This window comes from Macrotis lagotis, chromosome 3 (assembly GCF_037893015.1).
Source record: "Macrotis lagotis isolate mMagLag1 chromosome 3, bilby.v1.9.chrom.fasta, whole genome shotgun sequence".
NCBI classification, from domain to species: Eukaryota; Metazoa; Chordata; class Mammalia; order Peramelemorphia; family Peramelidae; genus Macrotis; species Macrotis lagotis.
The window spans coordinates 274,817,681-274,828,777 of NC_133660.1; the positions used below are offsets into that span (position 1 = coordinate 274,817,681).

The 11,097-nt window shown below is 48.5% G+C and overlaps 1 protein-coding gene across 1 annotated transcript in view; it reads left to right on the plus strand.

The window, feature by feature from the left end:
• MUC5B (mucin 5B, oligomeric mucus/gel-forming) overlaps positions 1–7,033 on the plus strand; it is a 48,680-nt gene extending 41,647 nt beyond the window's left edge. The window contains exons 34-41 of the mRNA XM_074230776.1: positions 407–511; positions 715–752; positions 2,271–2,393; positions 3,282–3,368; positions 3,622–3,744; positions 4,844–4,892; positions 5,277–5,385; positions 5,921–7,033. Coding sequence (XP_074086877.1) covers positions 407–511; positions 715–752; positions 2,271–2,393; positions 3,282–3,368; positions 3,622–3,744; positions 4,844–4,892; positions 5,277–5,385; positions 5,921–6,104 — 818 coding nt within the window. The 3' untranslated portion in view covers positions 6,105–7,033. The remainder of the gene's footprint in view (positions 1–406; positions 512–714; positions 753–2,270; positions 2,394–3,281; positions 3,369–3,621; positions 3,745–4,843; positions 4,893–5,276; positions 5,386–5,920) is intronic.
• The last annotated feature ends 4,064 nt before the right edge of the window (positions 7,034–11,097 follow it).

The following is an 11,097-nucleotide window of genomic DNA, read 5'->3' on the forward strand; positions in this document are numbered from 1 at the left end:
GCTACTTCCCTCCTTGGGCTGCCTCAGTTTCCTTCTCTGAAAAAAATGGGGATAATATGAGCTATGCTACCTCTCTCTCCAGGCTGTTGTGCAGTGAGCCTGTTGTTGGTCTCAAAGAGCTGTTCCAGGCTATTCCTGACCTATTTTTCTGACTGTGTGACCTTGGGAAAGGCTGTGTTTCCACTCTCCTGCCTACTTCACAGAGAGAAAGGAGTCACAGTGGTACCCCCCAAACACTTCCTTCCCTCTGATATTGGGGTGTCAGGTTGGGGAGGGGAGATTTGACTTCAGCAAAAAGAGCTGGGTCTTAGTAAAGTCTGCTGAGATGCTTTGAGAGGGAGGGGATACCTTTCCAGAATTTCTGCATTCTCCCTTCACCTGTGGCATATTCTCCTATCCCCCTCAGTCTGCAACCAGTCTAGTTGCCCTCAGGATCAGCCAAGCTGTATGCCCCAAGAGGAACTGTTTAGCATCCTGCCTAGGGAACATTGCTGTCCTGTCTTTGGATGCAGTGAGTATTGAGTCTGGGGCCCCCTGAGGAGACCTGCTGCTCCTGGGTTATCCTGTCCAGAATACTGGGCCACTTGTATTAGGGGCCATGATGATGCTTCCCCTCCCCTGTCCCTACTTAATGGGTCTCATTGAAGGGTCTTTAAAGCATTTTGTAGGCTCCCCTTCCCATTTTCACCTGCTTCATGTTCTTGTGTCTTTCAGGAGAGAGAATGTGTGAGCATAATGGGACCACCTATGGGGTGAGTGAGGGAGTCCTTCCCATTGGGATCTCTGGCAGGGTTGGGATCACAACAGTGCCACCTTCCTTAGGGATCCCCAGTTTTATTGGGGAGACACCACCTCCCAACTACATCTAGGGTCAGGTCCCAGGAAAGAAGTTCATCAGGAGGCTGTGATCTGAGGTCAGGCACATCATTAAAGAGAGTGGGGGGGCGGCTCCAGTGGGAAGAGGCACGGGCAGAGGCAGTCAAGAAACATTCTAGGGAGCAAGGCAAAAGAGACAGTCTCTCTGCCTTCAAAGAGGTTATACTCTAATGGGAGAGCAAGACAATGTGAAAATAAATATCTATACAAAGCAAGCTCTATTAGAGGAGCTTGGAAATGGGAATAGAGGGAAAGCACTGGAATTAAGGGGGTCCAGGAAGGCTTCCTATGGGGGGGTTAATTGGGACTTAAACCCAGAAGGCAGAGAGGAGGGGGGAAAGCATGCCAGGCATGAAGAAAGACACAGAGACAGAGAGAGGGGGCAAAAAAGGAATGAAGGAAGAGAGAGAGAGAGATGATAGATGATAGAGAAACAGACAGACAGAGACAGAGATGGAAAGATACAGATAAATAAAAAGGGGGTCAGAGAGACAGAGACAGAAAAAGAGAGATAGACGGTCAGAAAAAGACAGAGAGACAGAGAGACAAAGAGACAAAGACAGAGAGACAGAGAGAGAAAGACACAGAGAGTGCACAAAGTGAGAACCCATTTACACAAGAGGATACTCTTGGGCCTTGTTCCACATTCATTGACTGTATGACTTTGGCCACTTCCAGAAGCTTCACTGGGTCCCATATTTTCCATCCATATAATGGGTACAGTGCCTCAGGGACACATGTCTCCCCTCCTCTCCCCTCCTCTCATCCTATGAAGTGTTCCTTTTGTGAGGAGGAAGGCAAGACTCACTCCCCTGGAAAAGGTCTCATGTGTAGTTACTTTGGCTAGTAGCTGCATCAATGGAAGGAGGTACCCTGGTTCTAGGTTCATTCATCACACCACACATGAAATACCCTGGAATGTTCTCTGGTAGAAAGCCTGGATACTAGACCAGAGAAGGAACAACCCTTCCTCTCATTCAGCTGCTCTACTGAGGATGATAGCCCCTGTGTGTATATGTGTGATCGACTGTACAAAGGTTGGGCTTTTGTAGGTGTCTACATGTGGTTGCATGTGTGTGATTGCATGTGCATGAGTGTGTGCCATTGGGTTGTTGTCTATGGACATGTATGTTCATGTGTGTCTAGGAGCACCTTCTCAAGGAGCTTGGGAAACTTCTCATGGCTTGTCACCAAAAACTTCCTTTTCTCTGACCTGGAATTGTTGTTGGGTGCTGACACTTTGGCCAGGCCCTCAGAAGACCCCCTGCTTCGTCAGGGGACGGTGTCATGACCCCTTCCATCCCGTTCCCTCTCCTCCCCTCTCCTTGGGCAGGACCCTGGGTGTGGGACAGGAAGCAATGGTTTCCCTTGACTCTGTCTACTCTTCCTCCCAGATTGGGTCTACTGTGCCATCAGACCAGCCCTGCCACACCTGTACCTGTCGCATTGAGGTGAACCCGGAGACCAACAGCACGGTGTGGTGTGAAGCCGAGCATTGCTCCATCACCTGTGCTCCGGTGAGGGCCCAGTCCTGGTCCATGCAGCCAGTGACCCAGATCTTGGTCTTTCCCAGCCTGTGTTTCCTCAAGTACTCTAGGCTCAGGGGGAAATGTCTCAGGTGTCTGCTGGGGCCGGGGTCTCCCTGGCTCAGTTGTCAGTGGCCTCGAGCTCAAGCCTTCAAATCTTTGTTATTTTACTGCCCACTCCCCACTCCTTGGGGGTCTTACACCTGCACTGGCAACCCTATGACCCAGGTCAAATCCCTTTCCCTCTGAGTCTCAGTTTCCTCATATGTAAAAGGAGGCATGACTCAAGAGGTCCACTGAGCTCTCTTCCAGTTCTGATGACTGTGGGAAGCTCAGACCCTTTCTTGAGAGAGTTCACGGTCTCCATAGGAAGGTCAGACACAGAAAGAACCTGTGGGTGCCACACTGGAAAGATGGCTTGTACTAGAACTTGAGGGAAGACAGAGCACCTTGAGGGATGGGGCCAAGGGAGCATCTTAGAGGAAATCAGGCTTGGGTTAGGAAAGGCCCCTTAGACAAATGTTCTGAGGCAGCAAGGAGCCCAGGGTTGAAGGGAAGTCTTGCTGATGCAGAGAAAGCAGGTGGAGGGCACAGTGAGAGGGGGGGTGGGATGGGGGCCTCAAAGGTTTTCTGCTGTCAATGCTGTGGACTCACTGAAAGACTTGGAGGAGAGGAGTGGGAATATGGTCAAAGATGTGTCTTCTGCACCTTGTGTAGACAGTTGGGGCTGGATGGATTGGGGGTGGGCAAGAAGGGAATGAGGAGGGAAGAAATGCCTGTCACAGTCCAGACAGGGCAAGGGGAGAGGGTCTTGCCTGGAAAATGAGAGGAAGGGCAGCCAGGAAGTTCATCTCCTTTCTTCTCTTCCCCTCACTGTAGGATGAGGAATACCAGATCCTCCCAGGAAAGTGCTGTGGACAGTGTGTGCCAGCAGCCTGCCTTGCCCCTGATGGAAAGTGGATTAAGGTGAGAGATCCTGGAAGGCTTTGTAGGTAAGAGCAGAGGCAGGGCCAGGCAGGAGCCTTGGTCCCCGCCTTGAAGTGGGGCGGGGACACCTGGGATCCTAGGTGACCTGCAGGCCCTGCCTTTTGGGACAGCCTCAGAAAGATCCCCCAAGTCCCAGAGCTTTCTCTGGAGCAGGTGCTCAAGCTCTTCCCGGGGTGTGAGGTTCTGAGACTGGCAGACCCAGCATCTGACTACCTTCCCTCTGGTATTTCAGGTCAACGAGACCTGGGTCAACCCCAGCATAGACAACTGTACAGAATACCTATGTGAGAAGGTGGATGAGCAGTCCATCCTCTCTTGGAGACCAATCAAGTGCCCAGATGTGCTTTCTTGCAAGGTATCAACTCTCCTCCCTCTGATTTATCACATGTTTAAGAAGCCTAGGGCTCCAGGGAGCTTACTGTCATTCAGAATTGAAACCTGCACCCAGATCTGATGAGCCTATCACCCGCCGGCCCTCCCAGAATGGACTCAGTCTCACCGGGAGTCCTCCTGGCTGCAGGTGTATCCCCATTTCCTTGAACACTAGGAATGAAGGTTGGAGATAGGGAGCAGAGACTTGAGGCTCAGACTAAGGCATCCATTAGCAAAGGGGAGCATCCCCAGGGCAACACTTGAGGGTCCTTCTAGCTGAACTGCCAGCAGTGAACTTCTCATTCAGGGACCTGGAGGCAGAAAAACAAGACCCAGGTACCTATTCCTAGGGCTTCCCCTTCTGCCTCTCTGCCACAGTCCAGGTAGTGCCAGAAACCTTGCATAGATGAGGACACCAGCTCCAAAGCTAGGCACAAAAAATGTTGGCAAACCCATTTAAATTGTCTGGTGGATCAGTCAGGGGCATCACAGGATCCAGAGAGTTGTCCTAGAGGCAGAAAGCACACAATTCACATATAGCTTCAAACATTTACTAGTGAGTCACTTACCCTGTCTGCCTTGGTTTCCTCAAATGTGATATGGGGATCACAGCATCTCCCTCCCAGGGGTATTGCAAGGATTGAGTGAGATCTTACTTGAAGTGTTTGGCATTGGCTAGTTGTGAGCACTGTGTAAATGTGAGTTGTGAGGAGGAGAAGGAAGAGGAAAGCAGTCAGGGACAGGAGGAACCCTGGGGCAAATCCTTCAGGATCCATGCAGACCAAGGTCCAAGGCCCAGGCCCAAGTAGATTTGCCAAGTGCCACCTGTAGGACTTGCCCCAATTGGGGCCCATTTTCTCCTTGGTGGAAAGAAGGGATGGACCTCCATGGTCTTTGGGCTCCCTGGAAAGATCCTGGGATACTGAGGCCTAGGTTTGGGAGCTCTTGTGCCTGCCCCTGCCCACCTTGGGGTCCTGGAAGTTCACTCCTGCCTTGGCTGCTTGGCTTCTAAGGGACTTAGCCTGTACCACCCTACTTAAGTCAGGTGCTAAGCCTTCTCCTTGCCCATGCTTTGCCTTCAGGGAGTCCTCCAGAAAGTTGGCTGCTGCTTCGAATGTGAGAAGGTTGAGGGTAAGTCAAGGCAGGGCATCTGTGCCCCTTCCCCCCCCCCTCCACATGGAGCTTAGCATGTTTGGGCTGACCCCTGTCACTAAGTCCCCTTTGGATGCCCTGCCTCCTCCCTTCCCTAAGAACAATCACCTGTGGTTTCTTCAAAGTCCAAGGACCACCACCTCCCACCTCAGGATGCTCCAGATTGATCGGGTGGGCAGCTGGGTGGGCAACTATGTTCACTCACTTCTGACCACCTCTAGAAAACCATCATCTCCTCAGCCCTGCCTTGCCCCTGCCTCTGCCTGTGGCTAGAGGGATGGGAGGGCTGAGCTAGGAAAGGGGGCTCCCAGGCAAGGGAAGGGATGTCAGAGCAGGGCAGAATTTCCCTCTTTCTCTTTCTAGAAAACTGTCGAGTTCAGTCCAATGAAACACTTCTCCAATATGAGGGCTGCGTGTCAGAGACAGCTGTCAATCTCACCTTCTGTGTGGGGGCCTGCGAGTCCATGTCCATGTGAGTGAGGAACCAGCCCTACTCTGTTTCTTTCACACCCACCATCAGTGCACAACTGCCCCCAATTCCTAGGCAAAGTAATTCAATACCCTCCCCAGAGAGGGGATTCTGCTTTGAAGGATCTCAGTCTCAATAAGTATATACACTGGGCAAAAATTCTACCCACCAGTGAAAGTGGACCCCTCCTGCCCAGCATGATTTAAGAGGCCATAATTAACTGTCCTAGAGAAAGCTGCCAGAAGGACATGGAAGCTTCACCTCCCATTTTATCTGTAGTTAAACCTTCTTCAGACACCTAGGGTATTTCCTTTCTGGGATGGGGGAGTCTTCTAACAGAGACTGGGTGAGTACCAGGCAAGTCTTCAGAAGAGAGGCCAGGCCTGGGTTGGCCTTGATGCCACTCCAGAGGGTCTGGCATTTCTGGTCCTGCCCATCTAGCTGTTCCAAAGGAGGGGGTTGGACTCCTACTGTGCTCTCAGACTCCCCCCTACCATAGGTGCTGGCAGGGGGCTCTAAAAGTAGCTTCATTCACCAGGTATTCTCTGGAGGCTAATGAGATGCAGAGGAAATGCACCTGCTGCCAGGAGACCCATGTGCATCAGGAAGAAGTGAAGATGAGGTGTCCTGATGGGTCAGAGATCCAACATAGCTACACACATGTAGATGCCTGTGATTGCATGCCTGCCTGCCTGCCCTCCCACACCCAAGTCCTTTCCTAAGGACCATGCCAGTGGGAGTGGAAGGAAGACAATGAATCTTTATCAGGATCCAATGTGGAAAGCGACTCTTTTTCTAAGCCCTGAGAACTTTCTGTTGAACTTCTTTACCTGTTTGCTCTGCAACGCTCCCTCCAATAGCCTCAAATTCTTCCTAAGTCCCACCCCCCAATAAGTCAGAGGTCAACAAGAAGGGAAGGTTTGAGAGTTCTGGGATTTTCCCCTGACTGGTTGAGCACTCTGTGGGTAGGGTCTGATGGATGCAATAAGGATCAAGGTTTCTGTCTCAAAGAGAGCCTGGGGGCCTCTGAGCTAATAGAAAGAGACTGAGTTCTTCAAGAGCAGGGACTATCTTTTGGATCCTCCTTTGTATCCCCAGTGATTAGCAGCGTCCGGCAAATCAGCACTTAATCAATACTTATTGGCTGCCTAACAGAGATCTGCCAGCACCTAAATACATTAAGAGCAGCCACAGATTCCCAGGCCCGAATTATTCACCTTGCTGAGGTGAGGCTGGTCAGGCCTCCTGGTCTCTCCAAGGTCCTCAGAAGTCTTACCATTCATTCTTCCAGAAGGACCCTCAAACATAGGACCTGGCATGTTCAGGCAGATCCTAGCTTGTTCTCTCTCAGACTCTGGTGAGGGAAGGGACTTTTACACTTTAGAAAATGTTTCTTTTCCCTCTCTGTCCCATGAGCATGAGTGATGAGCAGAACACTCTCTTCATTTCTGGCTCCCTGGCAGACAGAGGAATCAAGATTGAGGAGTAACCTGCTGGCAGAATGAAAGGTAGAGGAGGGATTTATCTACCCATTGACAAGAAAATCAACTGAGGCATGGAGGAGTGGAGAGCAAATGCAGGCAATCTCCTTAGGTTCTTATGGCCTGTCTGTTCCTTGGGGATTCAATAATAAATCTTCCATATTCTGGGTCATGCTGGGCTCTGCTTCTATTTGTGCGGCACCACCTCTAATATTCAGTGTCTCCCGGGCTGGACTCTTGAGGAATCCCCAGAACAGAGATCAGAGGAAAGATAGGGATCTCAAGACCACCAGCCAGAGACTTTGGTAGATCTCAAAGTGGGTAATAAGGAGTGGCTACTCCATCCATCAGACAAGCCTAGTGAGAGAACTTTCCAGTATTCCTCAGAGTCTTGGGAGGCAGAACTAAGACCTGGGGCCAAGATTTGGGCTGGGCATGGGTACAGAGGTAAGAAGATTCAGTGATTTTTTAAAAAATCATGGATTCCCTGTAACATCCACATGAGACAGCCTTTCAGAATCTGAAACACAGTTCTTGTGTCCCCCAAGCTTTCCTTTCTAGTCCAGATACTTCAACTGATACTGAGGTGACATGATCTCAAGACATTTTCCTATCCTTTTGCTTTCCTTTGAGGGCTCTCTGGCTTGGTGGTGTTCTTCCTGCATGAGGAGGTCCAGACCTGAACTCAGCCTCCAACAGAGGAAAACTGGGGCTCATGCTGGGCTTGGACTCCACTCAAACCTTCAGATCTTTTTCAAACAAGCTGCTCTCTAGCCTCCCCTCCCCTATCTATCTTATGCTTGATGATCAAGATAGGAATTCCTTGCTTCATTTTACTTCTTTAGATTTGTGCTGCCACTCCAGTCTGTTAAAGTCCATCTGGATCCCAACTCAGGTCTGCAGAGTGCTAGTAGCTCTTCCACACTCAGCATTTTAGAAGGTGAAACAGAAGGGCATTCTAGGCAAGAGTGACAAAGCATAGTGGCAGCAAAAAATATGTCCAGGGGAGGGGTGGACAAATGGCTGGAAAAGAAGCTGTGTGGGATATGGGAGTGGCAAAGTCATTCTGACTCTGGAGAAAGATCCCTTTGGTTGCTGAGAGAAGGCTGAATAGGAGTGAAAGTCTAAAGGCAGGATGAGAAATTAGGAGGCTATTGCAAAAGGCCAGATGAGAAGCTTTAAGGACCCAAAGCAAGGGGTTGTACTATGAGGAGAGTGGATGGGGGTGATGCCAGAGATATTAAGGAAGAAGAATGAATGAACTTAAATAGGAGAGGTGAGCAGGAGAGACATCTAAGATGACCTCCTGAGCAATAAAAATGTCAAGGATTCAAGTTATCTGCCAATTCTCAGGAAGCTAGGGGGTGCAAGAGTCCCCACAGAGTGGAGACAGTCATGAAGTCTGAGTTCAAACTTGGCTTTGTGACGCTGGACAAGTCACCTGATTTGTAAAATGGCCCAATAAGAGCATTACTTCCCAGCAGTTTTGTAAGAATAAGATGAGATAATAATGGAAAGTGCTTTTTGCAAGCCTTAAAAATCACCATATAAATTCTAGTCATTGTTATTATGTCACTGAACATATCTAGAAAAATTGTAACATTTTAATTTTATGATGTTTCCACTTACAAATTATCCCCCCCCACTTTCCCTTCCCCAGCACTGAGAAAGAAGGAAAAACAAAACTTGTTATAAATATTCATATTCAATCAAAACACACTCTCATATTAGCCTTGTGTAGAGAAACAGAAGGAAGAGAATCTGCTTTAGTCTGCTCCATCAGCTCTCTATCTGGAGATGGAGAACATGTTTCATTATGAGTCCTTCAGATTGTAGTTGAAAAACCATTAGAAAGTCATGCTACATCATCTCAGCTGCCTCCCTAATTGATTCATTATCCCATTCTCCATAGTGGTTTTTTTCAAATCTTTTCATCCCTCCTCAGATCTTCCCCTTCACCTTCTCAGATGGGAACCTTGCCTCATGTCATTTGACAAATCTGAGGTCATTCACTTTGAGTGCTCTCTTCTTCTTTCCCTCCTCATCTCACATCACCTAGTGCCTTCTGCCATTGTCTCCTTCACCTCACAGGAAGAGGCATCTCTGTTTGTCAAAGTGAGCCTACTCACACAATGCCAATCCGTCTCATATTCTCCAGAAACGGACTCCTTTACTATCCTTACTAAACAATCTTTGATCTCTCCCTAGTTGTTTCCCTAGTACTGACAAATATGCCCATGTTTTCCTTGTCTTCAAAATTTTATGTTGCTCAATCCATCCCCACTAGCCGTGGGCTCTATCTGTCTTCTGTGGCCAAATTCCTTGAGAAAGTTGCTTGCAATTGGTGCTTCCACTTCTTTCACTCTCACTTTTCATCATTCAATTAAAACTGCTCTCTCCAAAATAATTAAGGATCTCTTTTCTCATTATATTTTATTATTTTGGCTTTTTAAAATTGAATTCCAGTTTCTCTTCCCCCACTCACTGAAAAGGCAAAAAACCCTAACCTCTTAATGTCCAAATCTAATGATCCTTTTTCTCACTCATTGTTCTTGACTCCTCCATGGCCCAACTCCCTCCCTTTCTCTCTTTGGCAATCCTTTCTCTCTAGACTCTTGGGATCCTCCCTCCTTCCCTCCCTCTCAGACTGATCCTTCTCACTCTCCTTTATCAGCCCTTTATTAGGTCACATTCACTAACCATGGGTCATCCCAGGGCTGTGTTCTAGGTTCTCATCTCTTTTCTCTCTATAGTATTTTATCTGATGCTTCCATTGGCTCCCTTGGATTCATTTGCCATCTCTATATGGATAATTCCCAGATCTATGTGTCCAGCCTTATTTTTTCTCCTTACTTTTAGTCATGTTTCCAACTATCAGTTAACCATCTCAAACTTGAATTCCTGGGGCTTCTCAAGCTCAATACATATAAAACAAATCTTTCTTCTTGTAGTCCTCTCTAACTTTCCCATTTATCTCAAGGACACCACCATCTTTCCAGTAACTCGGGCCCACATCACAGCTTTCATTCTCAGCTCTTCTCCACACTCTACATTGTCAACAATTTGTCAAATCATGTCATTCCTACTTCACCCCATTTTTTTCTGATGGTACCATCTCTCTACCCATGTGACTGACCACCACACCACCAGGCTCCTGCAAGAGTCCTCTCCAACCTCTCCTGTCAGCCCTCCCCCTGACTGCTGGAGTCAGAGTCAAGGACATAGAGCTAATGAGGCCACCTTCCTACTCAGTCATCTCCAATGGCTCCCTATTCCCTCCAAGATCTCAGATTAGAATGTGACACCCTTCATTATCTGGTCCTTACCTATCTGTCCCACACCCTTGTGCTTCACTATCCTTCATGCACTCTAAGATCCATCTACACTAAACTACTCCCAATTCATCAGATGCAAGTCATATCCCATCTCTATGCCTTTGCATGGACTGTGAAGCTGCCTAGAATGTGCTGCCATCTGAACTCTAGACTTTGACTCAGATCAAATTCCACCAACCCCAGGAGTCCTTTCCTGCCCCACCCCATAGTCCATGTGTTCCCCTCTTTCAAATTACCTCCTATCTCCTGTGTATGTATCTTGTATGCATTCAGTTATTTCCATGTTGAATTCCCTGAAGGCAGGGCTGTTTGCCTCTGTATTCTGGCCCCAAACTGACTAACTACTGGTGGCAGCAAGGAGTCCAGAGTCTTGGGAGCCTGAGAAAAGCCCAGAGCTGTTGATCAGTGGCACAACTCGACAAGGACAAAAGGAAGGCAGTTTAGGCTTCAGAGAGAGCAGCATGGTGGCCACGAGCAAAGGAGTGACAGTTTGTATAAATACCAGCATATCCTAAGTCAGGAAGCAGGAGTTATGTTTCTGCTCCTTGAAAACTCCAGTTGGGTTGTTAGATCAAGCCAAATTGAAGGGCATGTGGAGGTTATGAGCAGTCACTTGTAAGATGACTTTGGTTTGGGTGGCCTCCAAGGTCACATATGAGATTCAAGTAGTGGGCAAGGGTGAGTGCCACCTTCTTTCAAGATGCCTTCTCTGACCCCTTCTGTCAGCAATGACCTCACAGTGCTAGCCCTGCTCCTGTCCCTCCTAATACAAAGACCAAGTGATAAGAGTAGTCAAGTGTCTGCATGTCTTCCTCACTGCAAACCCCTGGAGGTAGGGATGGGTGCCTATCTATCACCCAAGGTCCAATGGAAGGACCCATGAGACCAAGGGATGAGCA